A 16,140-nucleotide genomic window follows, 5' to 3' on the forward strand; every position below is an offset into this window, starting at 1 on the left:
CACTCTCTCTCCCTTGAAGACCAATCCATCCTGTGTGCTCAGTTCATCCTGCAAAGATTGGAACTGGGTTATTTCAACAGGTACATCTTTCTTATAGGCCGGCCACCCCTTTTGTATTGTTTTTATCAGCGTTTGTAGTGTGTGGTCGGTTCTCGTCCCTGCCCGTATTCTGTCCATGCTTTCTGTTGAAACAGGTACATAGTCCACCATGTTGACACATTCTGTCTCCAACTCCGTCTGGCTTTTGATGCTATCCTGCAGGTAGGCCCTACTCAGCGTATCAGCAAGTAGCATGTCGCGGCCTGGAACATATGTTATGGTTACATCATATTTTTGCAACCTTAATAGCATCCTTTGCAGTCTCTTAGGTGCATGTAACAGTGGCTTTTTAATAATGTTCTCGAGTGGCTTGTGGTCTGATTGCACTCTCACAAGACGACCATATGTATATTGGTGGAATTTCTCCATCCCAAACACAATAGCTAAGCATTCCTTTTCAATTTGTGCATAACCTCGTTCAGTGAGCGTCAATGCACGACTTGCAAATGCCACTGGTTTTCCATGTTGAGTCAGAGCTGCTCCCAGTCCTGTCTCGCTGGCATCACACTGCAGCGTCAGCTCTTCTTCAGGGCTGTAATATTTCAAAACTGGGACTTGTGTTAGTTTTTCTTTCAGTCTTTTAAATACATCTTCCTGCACGTCTGTCCACTCCCATAGGCTATCTCTGTGCGTCAGTTGTCTGAGAGGCTCACAGTCGTCTGACAGATGCTTGTAAAACTTTGATAAATAGTTGACCATTCCAACTAGTCTCTGCACCCCTTTTATGTCAGTTGGTGCTGGCATTTCTGTGATGGCCCGTACCTTCTCTGGGTCAGCGCTCAGCCCCTCTGCTGTGAGTAGATGTTCGATGTATGGTACTTCCTGTCTTCTAAGCTTGAGTTTTTCCACATTTAATTTGATGTTTCTCTCTCTGCAGCGTTCCAGGAAAAGTCTCAGGTTTCTGTCATGATCCATTTCTGCCAACTCAGTCGTCTCTCCTTTTCCAGTGATCAGGATGTCATCAGCAATGATGTATGTGCCTGGCAGGTTCTCTAACGCTTGCATCAGTTTGCGCTGAAAGACCTCTGGCGCTGGGCTGATCCCCATCGGCATTCTCAGCCAATGAAAGCGACCAAATGGTGTTGCAAATGTCGTGAGATGGCTTGACTCTTCTGTAAGCTTCACATGCCAAAAGCCATTTTTCACATCACAAACTGTGAAAACTTTCGCTTTTGACACATCTGGCAAGATGTCATCTATTGTTGGTAGCGGGAAGTGACTACGCTTCAAAGCTTTGTTAAGCGGTCTTGGGTCAATACATATCCTGGGTTTGCCATTTGGCTTCTGCACTGTCACCATCCCACTGATCCAATCAGTACTACCTTCCACTGGTGCTATTATTTGTCTGTCTGCAAGGCTCATCAGTTCCTCTTTCAGTGGTTTCATCATCGACACTGGGACTCTGCGTTTTGGCAGTTTGACGGGCTGCACTGTTGTGTCGATTTCCAGCTCATATTCACCTTGCAAACATCCATCTCCTGTAAACACATCCTGAAACTCAGTCTTTATCTCTTCCAACAACCATGCGTTTTTCTCTAATGGAGCTGTTGTCACTGAGCTGTTCAAAGCACAGATGTTATCATAATTAACTTGTATTAGCTTCATCGCTTCACTAGCTGTTCTCCCAAGTAGAGGTGTTTTACAATCCTCCTCTACCACTTGGAACTCGACTCTGTACTTTTTGTTGTTTCTTGGGTTTGTCAGCTTGACCTTACACTTTCCTAATGGACACAGCCTTGACTTATTGTACATCACAAGAACCTTGTCTGTGTGCTCCATTTTGATGTTCGGGTTCAACAAGTTGATGGGAATAACGTTGCAGGTTGCACCACAGTCAACTTGAAACTTGACCAGGCTGTTGCCAATCATCATGCCTGCAAACAGCTGCTCTCGTTTTTTCATGTCTGATTCTCTGATCTGGTTCACTTCTACTGCAGTCTGTGTCATAGCTGTGACAGTCATTATGTCCTCACAGGAATCCGAGTCCTGCTCCGTCACTGTGTGGACCTTTTTTCCATTTTCACTCTGTCTGCTTTTACTCCTGCATGCTATAGCAAAATGATTTTCTTTGCCACATTTTTTGCATTTTTTTCCATATGCTGGGCATTTTGATTTGAGTCTTTCATGTGCTCTTCCACAAAATCTGCATGATATCTCTTTATCCAGTCTTTTTCTCTCTTTTTGTTTTACTGCATGCAGTTCCTCTACAGACTGTCCGGCTATTGTTTTGTTGTATTCTCTTCAAATCTCCATTGCTCTACAAATATCTAGACATCTGTCTAATGTGAGGTTCTCTTCTCTGAGCAACCTTTCCCTCCAACCGGAGCTGTTCGTGCCACAGACGATCCTGTCTCTGATCAGTGAGTCTTTTAATTGTCCAAAGTTGCATGTGCTCGCCAGCATTCTCAGGTCCGTAACATATTTATCAATATTTTCTCCAGGAGCCTGATTGCGTGCAAAAGATCTGTATCTCTCGACAGTCTCATTAACTTTGGGATTACAGTGTTCATCGATTTTTCTCATCAGCTCACTTACTGTTACTCTTGCCTCAGCTCCGATCAGCGTTCCACAGAGCTCCCTGCCCCGTTCCCCGATCAGATAGTAAAACAGCTTCACTCTCGCCTTTTCCTCAGCATCCAGACGCCGCTGCGCTCTTCTCGTCAGCGTCTCACCTGCTGTCCTGAGCCGTTAGCACCTCCGAGGCTAACTAGCCTAGCTGGACGCGTCGATACCGTCCGCTCAATCTGTTGTCTTCAAAGCACGGTGTGGATCATTCTAGACCCCGCTGCCACCATGTTTCATCTTGTTCTCTCCATAAACTTCACAAGATGCTCAGTTGAACTTTCCTTCCTCCGAGGTAAACTTCTATTCAACTCTTAATAAACTGTCATGAGTCTCCGCTTCTCACCTTCCGGTGTTACACTCTCAAGACCCCGGGTGGAACACACAGGTAAATGCAATTCCCATTGCTACACACATGACCCTCAGTACACAGCATGATGTGCGCTGTAAACAGGAAGCAGAGGAGCAGGACTGAGGTAAACCTCTGAGGGATCAAACTGAGACTGAGCTCCAGATGTTTCCATGTTTCTGCTCTGTGTGTGTTTGATGATTATTTCAGGTATAGATGATGGAATATGACCAGTCTGATGTCAGCCTGCTTCTCTGACAGCTCCTCACCTCTCTGTGCTGCCCCCTGCTGGCTCTGATCATTTCTGACTGAGTCCTTGCTGCCACTTTATTAGGTACAGCTTGCTAACACAGGCTCAGACCTGCTTTGCCTTCAGAGCTGCATTAAATCTTCATGGCTCCGATTCAGCGAAGTGCTGGAAACATCCCTCAGAGTCATGTGATCAGTGACGTCTGCTTCAGCACTGACAGAAAAGTGCATCCACATAAACAGGATATATAATAATAATAATAATCAAATGCTGATTTTTTTTCAGCCCTTTGTCTGAATGCTAATCCAGCTGTGTGTGTTTGTAATGACAGTAAATAAATGACAGACTTACAGCTCCTGTTTTACTGCATTAAAGTGATCAGATGAGTTCAGCACTTTGACATGGATGGTAGTGAAAGCAGGAAATGACAAATGTAGCACAGCAGCAGCGTTTAACACGTCTGAGCTGGAAACAGAAACTCTGGGATGAACATCATTCATAGAACAGCTTCCAGCTTCTTTTGCTCGGCTACAGTTTGGATGGATTTGCATTTAAAGATGCAACAAGACTAAAATGGTTAGGGTCAGGAGGTCAAAGGTCAGAGCTCCTGTGGGTCTGAGGGCGGCCTCACGCTGGAGAAGGATGAAGGAGTCTGACCTGAGCCAGTGTTTGACATGAACACATCAGCACTGCTGTCAGTGAGCCTAACGACAGCCGTTAGCATCATTTCAGTGTTTCACTTGTTACACCCTGGCCTAGGCAACCGGCGTGCAACGCAGGAAAATAAAAATAAGGCAAAAACACACGAGAAAAAAACTAATACAGGCTTCCACAAAAATAATCCCAAAAACAGATTTAATGCAAGATACGACATTTACTTACATCACCAACCACAAGGAGCCAAACTATTTACAACCCGGGGGGGGGGGGGGGAGATCGCGACCATGACACACTGAAACACAAGGCTTAAATACATAGAAGGAGCAATCAGGGAATGGACCACAGGAGGGAAACACAGCTGGGGCAAATTAGACCTGACGAGACAAGGAAACGTAAATTGAACACACTAAGATAACACAGACTTTCAAAGTAAAACAGGAAATACATGACAGTAACGCAAAGACAAAACACTGACAACACCGAATCGTAACACAGTCATAAAAACACTTCCTGTCACTGTGGTGGTTACAGTGACATCATGCAGTTTGTGCTTTGACCTCCAGAGGGCGACAAATCAGCACAGACAGAGAGCTCCATTCAAACTTTGCTGCCATCAGGAATAATTCTTCAAATATAATCATCAGTGTTTGAGCAGTTATGATATCAGGGACAATCTAGACATGTGTGACAATACTGAACATGTCACATGACACACCTCAAACATCATGTGATCCACTCTCAGTCTGCACTTTCATTCATGACTTCAACAGGTTGAAATGAGCTTTGAAGAAACATTCAGTGAAATAAATCTTTCATGGATTCATGTGAGCAGCAGATGAACTTTGTACCAACAACATCTTCAATAACAGAGTCTGAATGAAGCTCAGGTGTTGATGCTGCTCACTGATTGGACGCTTGGTTTCAGCTCTGCTCTCCGTCTTTACTGCACAGGTGAAGGTAGAAAGTGTGACTGGATCTATAGACTGTAAACAGAGAAACATGCTGAACATTTGAAGCTTTGCAGCAGAAATGTTCATGTTACAAATACAGCAGAGCTGATCTGGGATCAGTGTGTTCACACCTGCAGCTACAACAAGGTTTCATGTCTCCACACGTCAGCATGTGAACTTTACTCTGACTCAGTCTGAGCAGTCAGACGGCATATTTTTAAAGTTAACACATCAGCACACACAGAGCTGAGCCCCTCCCACCTGTGCTGAGTTTCAGGTGGAGCCCCGCCTCCTTCCAGGAAGCAGCTCACCTGTGTGTCCGTGTTTAGTGTCCAGGTGTGGAGTGGAGCTTGTTGTTGGTGTGTGAAGAAACTGTAAGTTTGCTTCGTTTCCTCCTTTAACAGTTTGTCTTTAGGAACTTTACTGTTTGTTCAGCTCGTGTTTGATTTCTTCACACAACAAACTGTGTGTGTTTGTATTTCCGGTCTCTCCATTAAAGTCAGTGTGTAATGTTTTCCTGGCTAACATCAGCTGTGTGCAGCTTAGTTCAGCACAAATCTGCCGCTCCATAGTTCACGGTAACGGACTCACAGCTGGACCAACGAGGCCGAGTGTGTCCGGCACTCTGAGCTACGTTCGTGTTTGTGTACTTGTAGTTTGTACTTTGAGTTCACTCAGAGCCCACAGAGGACGCAGCGTACGTGATGACGTCACAGCCCTTTACCTCCATTACTGTCACTGTGATTAATATTTACACACTAGACACCTGACAGCATGTTAACGCTAAGCTAACGCTAACGCTAAGCTAACGCTAAGCTAGCCAAGAGCCCAGAGTGAGGTTAAAGCTGAGTAAACACTGACCCCAGACCAGCACCGTGATAAAGTGAGCTGCTGCTGCTGAACTTGAACAGGTAACAAAGTGATGAGCAGTCAGGCTGCAGGTTTCTACCTGTTCATGTTTCTACAGTAGAATCACTTTGAAGTGTCTTTGTGCTGTTTCATCTTTGATTTGTGTTCATAAACACTCAGAGAAACATCACGTGACCTCATCAGGATCTGTGTTGGTGTGTGGGGCTGTACCTCAGCTTTATGTTGTTACATGCTCATTTGTTCATTTTACACAGTAACATCAAAGTAATGTTATGAGGAGTAATGAAGTAACGTACTCCATTACTTTTAATGAAAGTGTTCTGTGTAATATGTGTAATAATGACTGTTTTGAGTAATGACCAACACTGATCACAACAAAGAGGAAATGCCTCCAACATGCACAAACATTTGACCCACAACATGCAGTTAATGTGCACAAATGTCTTTGATATGCTGCTCGGTGATGGTGGTGACTGTCAAAGCAGAGCTACTGAGAATCAATAAGTAATATCAATGATGAATCAGAATCACTAAATTCTTCTCATCCCTGTCAGTATCATACATGTGCTGTATAATGTGATAAATGTAGAGGTGCTGGCTGTTCTCTCACTCTGCTGTTTAGCTGTAAAGGACGCCTCCCTGCCTTTGTCTCATTCATGACCTTTAATAGTCTCTTCTAACATGCAGAGATCTGTATGATCTGTTTCATAGAGTTTAACGACAACAGTCACTGCATCACTGACACACAAACGTCATCTCTGTCAATAACAACATTCATACATGGAATAAAAACACATCAGTGGATCATTGCTGGAGCTGATGTTTGTGCTCCTGGTGCAAAGGCTCTCAGTTTCCTCCTTGAAATAACATCAGTGGATCATTGCTGGAGCTGCCTGGACTTCAGTCTTCAGGATCTCAGAAAACAGCATCGACCTGCTGCTCCAGATGTTTGTGCTCCTGGTGAACAGGCTCTCAGTTTCCTCCTTGAAATAAGTGTTTATATTGTTGGCCCACTATTGATCATGTGACTCTTTCCCTCTCAGGTTTAAATATCTGGGACTCTCCACTGTTTGGTTTTAGAGCTGAAGAAGCTTCTCAGATGAAACGTCTTCCAGAAACTTAAAGACGTCTCTTTTCTCTCCAAGCTCCTTAGATCACATGACCTGGATGACTGAACCTACAGACATATTGACCTGGTTTCATGGTCACATGACAGATCAGAGGTCAGCGACTGTAACTCAGTTCCTCCTGTTAATGTGAACTCACTGAGTGTTTGTGGTTTACCTCTCAGACTGACTGAAGATGATGATGGAGGAAGAGGAGGACAGAGCAGAGTCTGCAGGGTCCAGCTGTCCGTCTGTGAGGAGTGACCGGTCCAAAGGTCAACCTCCAGAGTTCAGTGGTGAACCTGGAGCAACGAGGTCAGAGAGCTGTGATGACTCCTTTACATGTTTGTGTTTCCTGGATAAATATGACCTGAAACATCCTCAGATTGTTACAAAGATTCATTAAAAAGAAAACAATGAAAGACAAAAGATCCAAATGTTCGACTTGGTCATTTGCTGTTTGAGGACAGTGATGCTCATATCTGTGGGGAAAGTGTGACCTGAGTGGGTTCATGTTTGTCTTTAAAGAACAGAGCTGCTCTGATTCTCTTTGTGTCTGATCTGTTAAACAGTCTGAGAGGTCACACAGAGACCCAGCAGCTAAAGCCTGGATCATACTGGCTGCTGTTACTCCATCAGGACAACACTGAACCACAGTGGTGTGGATGTAGTGGATAAATCCCACCATACTGATGCTCAGAGTTAACCACAGGGAACAAAACCAGATGTTACCTTCAGATTGTGACCTTTGGAGTGGACGATGCAGATTTCAATAGAGAATAAATGTTGTTGTTTTTCAGCTGTGAAGAAAGAATCAAATTTTCTGAACTTAAGAATTTATGATGCTGGAAACAACATGGAGACTATAACACAACATTTCCACTGTGTTCATAGAATGAATGTAAAACTGTCAGACATTCATTAAATATGCAAAATGTCTACAGAAGCACCAGAGGGTCAGACGTGAAGCACTCAGTGATTTTGATCAAATGACTCATCAGTTATTGATCTGTACTACACTGATCTACCACGTTAGTAAAGCTGGTGTTCTGGTGGTGGAGGGAGACTCGGATCATGTTCTGGTTTTGGAGCAGTGATCTGCTGATGGTTCAGTTTTATGAGCTTCTTCAAAATCATCCCTGACATCACCACTGAAAGGACGTCCATGAAAACAGACTGAAAATTACTGATATGTTCACAATCTGAGAGTTTAAAACTTAACAAACTTGATTCAGATGAAGTTATTTGAGCAGAAACTCCTGGATCTTTATCCTGTGTTTATCTAATCCTTCATGGTTCCTCCACAGAGTGGACCAGCAGAGCTCAGAGGTTCCCAGTGGTCAGTCTGCCCAGCAGCATCAAACACAGCTGGACTCCATATTTATGGTCTGTACATGTACAACAACTACTGTTACATCTGTTCTGTTCACAGTCGTCTCCATGCTGCTCTTTGTAGACCAGTGGATCATCAGTGTGTCCAACATGGATCTGATGTTTGGCTCCATGATTTCAGTCTGATTGGCTCATTCATGAATATTCTGTTCCAGCTGCTGGAGGACAACATCATCACTTTTGTGAAGAACGAGCTGAAGAAGATCCAGAAGGTTCTGAGTCCAGGTTACCCAGAATGTTTAGAGAGTCAGAGGAGCAGCAGCAGAGAGGCGTTTGTGAAGATCACAGTGGACTTCCTGAGGAGAATGAAGCAGGAGGAGCTGGCTGACCGTCTGCAGAGACGTAAGAGGATTTATCTAAAGATTTAAGTTGCTGGATAAATGAACATTTTCCAGAGATGGAAGATGGAGCAACATGTTTTAAAGATTAGTTCTTTTTGGAATTGAGTGTTTATTTTTCTTCTCATTCAGAACTTCAAGCTGCAGTTTGTCATCGTAACCTTAAATCCACCCTGAAGAAGAAGTTCCAGTGTGTGTTTGAGGGCATCGCTAAAGCAGGAAACCCAACCCTCCTGAATCAGATCTACACAGAGCTCTACATCACAGAGGGAGGGACTGCAGAGGTCAATGATGAACATGAGGTCAGACAGATTGAAACAGCATCCAGGAAACCAGACAGACCAGAAACAACCATCAGACAAGAAGACATCTTTAAAGCCTCACCTGGAAGAGACGAACCAATCAGAACAGTGCTGACAAAGGGAGTGGCTGGCATTGGGAAAACAGTCTTAACACAGAAATACAGCCTGGACTGGGCTGAAGACAAAGCCAACCAGGACATCCAGTTCATTTTTCCATTCACTTTCAGAGAGCTGAATGTGCTGAAAGAGGAAAAGTTCAGCTTGGTGGGACTTGTTCATCACTTCTTTACTGAAACCAAAGAAGCAGGAATCTGCAGCTTTGAAGACTTCCAGGTTGTGTTCATCTTTGATGGTCTGGATGAGTGTCGACTTCCTCTGGACTTCCACAAAACTACAATCCTAACTGACCCTAGAAAGTCCACCTCAGTGGATGTGCTGCTGATAAACCTCATCAGGGGGAAACTGCTTCCCTCTGCTCGCCTCTGGATAACCACACGACCTGCAGCAGCCAATCAGATCCCTCCTGACTGTGTCGGCATGGTGACAGAGGTCAGAGGGTTCACTGACCCACAGAAGGAGGAGTACTTCAGGAAGAGATTCAGAGATGAGGAGCAGGCCAGCAGGATCATCTCCCACATCAAGACATCACGAAGCCTCCACATCATGTGCCACATCCCAGTCTTCTGCTGGATCACTGCTACAGTTCTGGAGGATGTGCTGGAAACCAGAGAGGGAGGACAGCTGCCCAAGACCCTGACTGACATGTACATCCACTTCCTGGTGGTTCAGGCCAAAGTGAAGAAGGTCAAGTATGATGGAGGAGCTGAGACAGATCCACACTGGAGTCCAGAGAGCAGGAAGATGATGGAGTCTCTGGGAAAACTGGCTTTTGATCAGCTGCAGAAAGGAAACCTGATCTTCTATGAATCAGACCTGACAGAGTGTGGCATCGATATCAGAGCAGCCTCAGTGTACTCAGGAGTGTTCACACAGATCTTTAAAGAGGAGAAACAACTGTACCAGAACAAGGTGTTCTGCTTCATCCATCTGAGTGTTCAGGAGTTTCTGGCTGCTCTTCATGTCCATCTGACCTTCATCAACTCTGGACTCAATCTGCTGGAAGAACAACAAACAACCTCCCAGAAGTCTGAAACAGGAGAATCTGCAGAGAAACACTTCTACCAGAGTGCTGTGAACAAGGCCTTACAGAGTCCAAATGGACACCTGGACTTGTTCCTCCGCTTCCTCCTGGGTCTTTCACTGCAGACCAATCAGACTCTCTTACGAGCCCTGATGACACAGACAGGAAATAACTCACAGACCAATCAGGAAACAGTCCAGTACATCAAGAAGAAGCTCAGTGAGAATCTGTCTGCAGAGAAAAGCATCAATCTGATCCACTGTCTGAATGAACTGGATGATCGTTCTCTAGTGGAGGAGATCCAACAATACAAGACTTCAGGAAGTCTCTCCACAGGTAAACTGTCTCCTGCTCAGTGCTCAGCTCTGACCTTCATCTTACTGTCATCAGAAGAAAATTTGGATGAGTTTGACTTCAAGAAATACTCTGCTTCAGAGGAGGCTCTTCTGAGAATGCTGCCAGTGGTCAAAGCCTCCAACAAAGCTCTGTGAGTAAACATGTTGTCATCGCTTCATTGTTAAAATCATAGGAAATAAATCAGAAATGCTGAGTTCAAAGAGCACTGTAACATTTTTTTAAAATAGTGAATTAAATGATCATCAGTCACTCAGTAAATATATGGTAGTTTTAATGTTTAACTCCAGCATTTCTAAAACACAACTTTGTTCTGTAACTCTTATCAAAGGACAATCCAGACCCAGCCAATAAGAACATGAGCTCTGATGCTTCAGCCCCTCTGACAGGTTTATTATCCTCAGCTTGTTCACTTGTCTCCAACTCCAGGAGTTTGGTTGTTTTATTCTAATGCACAAACTTCACCTGCCAGACTTCACCTACATCTTTTTCTGATGTTCATAATTTAAGTTCAAGTTTGTATCTCACTTTCAGTGCACACTCTCCCGTTTTAAATATAAATCTCTGCTGTGATGTCATGTTTTCATCCTGTATGGAGGGAGAAACTCGGTCTTCATTACTGAAATTGCCTCTAAGGTCGTGTTTATTGTCAGTAACCATATGTAACTGTAAGGCTTCCATAACCAGGGTTCCCACAGAATTACTCTCTACAGTTTCCTCCCACTGTCCACAGACATGCAGTTAGATTACCTGGTGATCTAAACTTCATGCAGGTGTGAGTGAGAGTGGTTGTCTGTCCCTCTGTGGGCTTAGTGGAAGAGACTGGATGGATCTCTGCTTTGTCTTTGATATATCCTGACAGCAAACATTCTCCATGAAGTCTGCATTTTCAATTTAATTCAATTTTATTCATATAGCTCCAAATCACAACAAAAGTCGCCTCAAGGCACCTCATAGATACAGAGAAAAACCCAACAGTCATATGACCCCCTATGAGCAGCACTTTGGTGACAGTGGGAAGGAAAAACTCCCTTTTAACAGGAAGAAACCTCCAGCAGAACCAGGCTCAGGGAGGGGCGGGGCCATCTGCTGTGATTGGTTGGGTTGAGAGAAGGAAGACAGGATTTCAGCTCATCTCCTTTATACACACCTTTAACAGGAAGAGTTTTATACTGTTGAAAACACGCAGTTCTTTGAATCTTTGGGCTGAAGGAAGGACAATACTCGGTGTATAAATGCTCAATCAACAATCATTTATTTCCATACAATTCAACACTTATGAGCATTACGGCCATCATGATGGGAGAGATGCCCGCAGAGGGTCAGCGGCATGTCTCAAAATGGTGACGGGTTACACAGCTTTTTATACTCTCTAGTGGCCCCCACCTGGTCGTAAAAGCCCAAACATTCACATTCTTTCACTCACGGCGCCTAAATTATGACCTCGGCTCTCTGTCTTTCTGTGTGAAGTAGGAAGGGGGGTAAGGAATGTGGTTTTATCTCTTTCTCCCCAGACACCAAGTCTTCTGCTTACAACCTTCTTCATATGATTCAGCAGTAAAACATGTCAAGAAACAATGTAATACATTCAACAGTGTTGAGTAATACAGGTCAATCCAATAGATCTAATGATTTTCACACTCTTTTAAGTCAGAAGTATAATGCAAACTAAAACTACATACTAATCACACACTCTATGTTAAAGGGTATAATATGATCTACAGCAATTAACATAATTCAACTATTTTGATTACATATATAAGGTAAGATATAATAACAGAATAATATCACAATTCCCCCTTTTGATCTCTTTTTTATAAGAGATCACTTACAACATACACTCCAGCATTGCAAGGTCCAGGTCTTCTTGATCCTCTGTCCCCCTTTAACGGGTGGACCATATGTGGGATGACCTCTGTGTTCACGCAGTTCAGATGCAAGCAAAGTTAGATTTACAACCATAACAGCAGTTACAGATGACTCTCCCATCACTCCCCAATTCTCCCACAGCTTTATTTTGGTGCTCCAGTTTTCCACCCCCCTTTGATGCCACCTAATAGCTTTCAAACGTACTTAGACTAGAACCTCTGTCTAAGGAGCTTTTAACCTTTATTTCTATTGCTGCAGCTACCAGTGTCTTCCAGTTGGGTGATTCTCAGCTTCTTTCTTCGACCTCCGGGGTTAGACCACCCTTTAGTCATTGCACAGTTCTGGGGATTATTCTGCCCCGATTTCAAACAAAGATCTGTGTGTTTTGGGGTCACCGCCGTGTCCCCCTTTTTGCCAAGAGCCTCTCGAACCTCGTTGGTATGGTGTTCCTGGTTCTCGCCAACCCCTTCATGGTTATTGCTGTGTTTGTGGGATCCATCTTCTCCAGGAGCCCAACCGTCATGACACTTTACCCCAGTTGCTGTCTTGGCAGTCCCTACATCTGTCTCTGCTGTGAAGGGTCCTCATATCTCCGTGTCCTCGTCTGGTGTCTGCTCCTTTCTCTACAAGAGACAGAAAACCAAAACACCTCTCTCCCTAGCCTTGATAATCTAATATTGTTATCCATTGTTCTTCTAATGATTCAAATTTGGTTCAAAATATTATGTTCACTTAGAGTTGACTTACTCTAATCATAATCTATGTGTGTGTAAAAGTAATCAAAAATTAATGAACCATTTCTAAGTCTAACACATTATAAGCTTAAGTTTTACCATACAAAAATAAACTCAGACAAAACGAAGCATCCACCCTTCTCTTGCCGGCTGGGTGAATTGTTTGTTGGCATTTACTAATCCTAAAGTTGGTACAGTCATTGTCTCAGTATCAAGTCAGTCAAAACTTTTAGTCCGTCCATCACAGTCCAGTCACATGCATTCATTCACACACATTCATACCAGATGTTGCTGATAATGGAGTCTCAACCTATTCGAGCATCCATCATCAGCAAGATGACGTCATCATTTTAAAAGGAAAACAATTCCTTGTTGTTTTTTGGGCCAGATAGACTCGGTGCAATCCTTTTAGACTCAGAACTTCTCAGTGTTCCCTATAAGTGAATTTCTCCCAAGCCAATTACAATCATGGAGAAAAATACTTTGCAACTGTTTACAGTAATAATATTTTATAGCGCTTTAAATCTCAATCTTTCAGGCCTGGTTTAAAGAGCTGATTGTTAAATCATGAACTCACAAAATATCACCATATCACCACCTCACCACCGGTGGATCACACCTCTCAGATGTTTTTTCCTCAGTCCTACTGTAACAAAAACGAAAACAGACGTAACCAACAACACACTAATAACAATAACACAAACTAGGGCCCGTTGCAGACATGTCCAAGCATAAAACTATCCCTCTCTCGCTTACGAGAAAGAACACAAGCCAAAGCTCACTGATAAAATCAAGCTAATGCTAAGCAAAACCAAAAAATAAACCAGAAATTCACAGGAACTTTTTGCTTCCTGCCGGGACAATATTGTGTGGGAATGAGAACCTCAGGTGCCGTAACACCTTTTGTTCCTCCTTGTATTAAAACTCAATCACAGAAAATGCCGTACTCCAACCTAAACTTACACTATTAATTCATCATTTTCACTCTGTGCCACTGTTCCTCATCAGTGCTGTGTGAAGCACAGCAAAGAATTCAGTCAAGGCCTTGAGCCATAAACAGACATCACGCACAGACATTGTTTTCATAGCCAAACCGTTTTAGACCTTATTAACTCTACATAAATGCCCTCTAGGTGACATATCACACATTCTACGTAATCAATGGTAATCAATGGCTCCTCATAAAATTATGTATTGGGTTGTTTGTGTGCAGCATTTTGCATATCAGCATAAGCAAAGCATTCTTCATTGCATCAAGCGTGTGTGTGTGTGTGCGTGTGGATCATTCTTCATTGCACAAGCGTGTGCATGTGTATGTGTGTGCATCACTTCTCAGTGAATCAGCATTCCAATGTGTGTGTGTGTGTGTGTGTGTGTGTTCATCACTTTCCTGTTCTGGTGTTCTGGGTAAACCACGGCCTGAAGGGTGCCCTGGGGTCCTGCCCTCCTCCTTTTCAGTCTGTTTGCGACCCTTGCTGCTGCTGCTGCTCGAAATTCCGTCCGTCCTGGTTCTGACCCCAATTGGGGCAGTCCTTTCTCCAGTGTCCATGCTCACCGCAGGTGAAACCTGCATCTTCTTCTGTGTTTTTTGTCCATTCTGAGGTGCCTTCTGACCTCAGTTACTCCTCCTGTCCCGGTCACGCCCTTTTCGCTGCCCGATGGTCATTGTTGGTCCGTCACTGTCCTGCACAGTGTGAATGCAAAGTTAACAAGGTCAGCATTCTTTTGCTCGGCCTTACTTTTCATTCGGGCTTGGCGGGCGTCTCGTCACAGCTCTGTCAGCTGAAGCTGTCTGAGAATTTTCCCCCGTGTAGTGAAACGAGCCTTAGGTTTAGTGCTCTCCGTCTCTGCTGCATGAGATCACATTCCTGCAGCACTGTTGACTTTTTCAGGTTGTTGTGTGTCCAGCTGTTGCAGCATTTGGTCAGGGTCACATAGAGGGGAGAGCAGGAGTCCAGTTCAGCCTCGGCTTTCAGGGCGGCAAAGCAGCCTGTAATTAAACATAAAGAGAAAAAACAAAAACAAAACAAAAACAAACAAAAACAAACGAACAGGAAAATGATGTTGTGTTGGCTGTGTTATTCAGAGGGGAGACAACGGGGCCAGGCCCTGTGTCAGCCTTCTCTCCCCCCTTTTTTTTTCGTTTTTTCTCACCATATAATCCACTCATGACCCACCAAGCTGACAGGACAACACAGGTACATATCAAAATTCTTAAGATCATGTTTAAAAGCCCAAAAATGGAATTTTATTTCATTCAGTAATCACTTTTATTAATCAATCAACAGAAAACATGTCACAATTTGACTCTTTTTACCACTAAATTTGTTGCGTCTTGCCTGGTTGGTTAGACCAGTGTCTTTTTCTTTGTTAAATTGTTGTCCTGCAACCCAGAGGGTTTCTTTGTCAGTAATGTATAGACTTCATCATTTAAGTATGTTAAATTTTTCTTTAACTTTGCTGGAAACTCTTCACATGTTCATGACTGTAAGCTGTTTCTTCATTGCATGTGTGTGCATTTGTAGGCAAGCAGGTTAATTTTAACTTTTTTCAAACTAGGCGTTACCTTAAAAGGAGCCTTTCTCTCACACTTCTCTGCTTGTGTGTGTTTTTGTTTCACCTTTTGTTGTGATGCTCCGGACCCCTTCCCAACCTGCACAAGTCCGTTGGCCCCAATTTTATGAATTAAAAACTTCTCTTAATTCCTCCTCTAATTCTCTCCTTGCTGCTGTCTGTTTCACAGCTGCTGATTCGTGCTGGGTGTGGCTCCCATTACCTATAATTTTGCTTCGGCCGCTGTGCTTGTGGGGGCAGTTGGTCCAGGTCCGCAGTTTCCTGTATTAACACACTAAGAGATTTATTTAATTTCATTTTCATCACATGTTAAACAGATAAGCAGGCAACACGCCTACCTTGACAGCGTAGACTGCACGCCAGTCTCCCAACACATTCCTCTCTCTACTCCTCCATAATTCTCCACTACACACCTCTTACTATCTCTCCTTTTTATTTTTATTACACCACAGAGTAATACACCCAATTATGCCCGTCTATCTCTATGTGGCTCCAAATTCCCTCTTTATTTAATTTCACACTCGTCAGGGGACAGGCACACAACAATTTCAACCACTGAAACGAGGAATTTAACCTTTTTATTTCTTTAC

General features: G+C 43.6%; 2 protein-coding genes and 1 long non-coding RNA gene across 3 annotated transcripts in view; 1 reads left to right on the forward strand and 2 right to left on the reverse strand.

Annotated features, from left to right (window-relative positions):
• Window positions 1–16,140, reverse strand: part of LOC145425217 (uncharacterized) — a 300,454-nt gene that overhangs the window by 59,313 nt on the left and 225,001 nt on the right. The gene's annotated exons all lie outside the window — the stretch shown is intronic.
• The window catches only part of LOC113011591 (uncharacterized), a 207,167-nt gene that overhangs the window by 40,757 nt on the left and 150,270 nt on the right, over window positions 1–16,140 (reverse strand). The gene's annotated exons all lie outside the window — the stretch shown is intronic.
• Window positions 4,474–10,533, forward strand: LOC145425153 (protein NLRC3-like). Its single transcript, XM_080298114.1, has 5 exons — window positions 4,474–5,244; window positions 7,032–7,161; window positions 8,154–8,232; window positions 8,394–8,580; window positions 8,709–10,533. The coding sequence occupies exons 2-5, from the start codon at window positions 7,043–7,045 to the stop codon at window positions 10,508–10,510; spliced, it is 2,187 nt and encodes a 728-aa protein (XP_080154240.1). The 5' UTR covers window positions 4,474–5,244; window positions 7,032–7,042; the 3' UTR covers window positions 10,511–10,533.

The sequence above is a fragment of the Astatotilapia calliptera genome, chromosome 3 (assembly GCF_964374335.1).
Source record: "Astatotilapia calliptera chromosome 3, fAstCal68.1, whole genome shotgun sequence".
Lineage (NCBI taxonomy): Eukaryota > Metazoa > Chordata > Actinopteri > Cichliformes > Cichlidae > Astatotilapia > Astatotilapia calliptera.

What these genes read in the sequence shown, in the direction of transcription:
- LOC145425153 (XM_080298114.1), top strand. Translation starts at nt 7,043, where the DNA reads ATGATGATGGAGGAAGAGGAGGACAGAGCAGAGTCTGCAGGGTCCAGC. An exon ending in GGTGAACCTGGAGCAACGAG is followed by an intron (nt 7,162 to 8,153) that starts GTCAGAGAGCTG and finishes GTTCCTCCACAG; the next exon opens with AGTGGACCAGCAGAGCTCAG. An exon ending in AGCTGGACTCCATATTTATG is followed by an intron (nt 8,233 to 8,393) that starts GTCTGTACATGT and finishes ATTCTGTTCCAG; the next exon opens with CTGCTGGAGGACAACATCAT.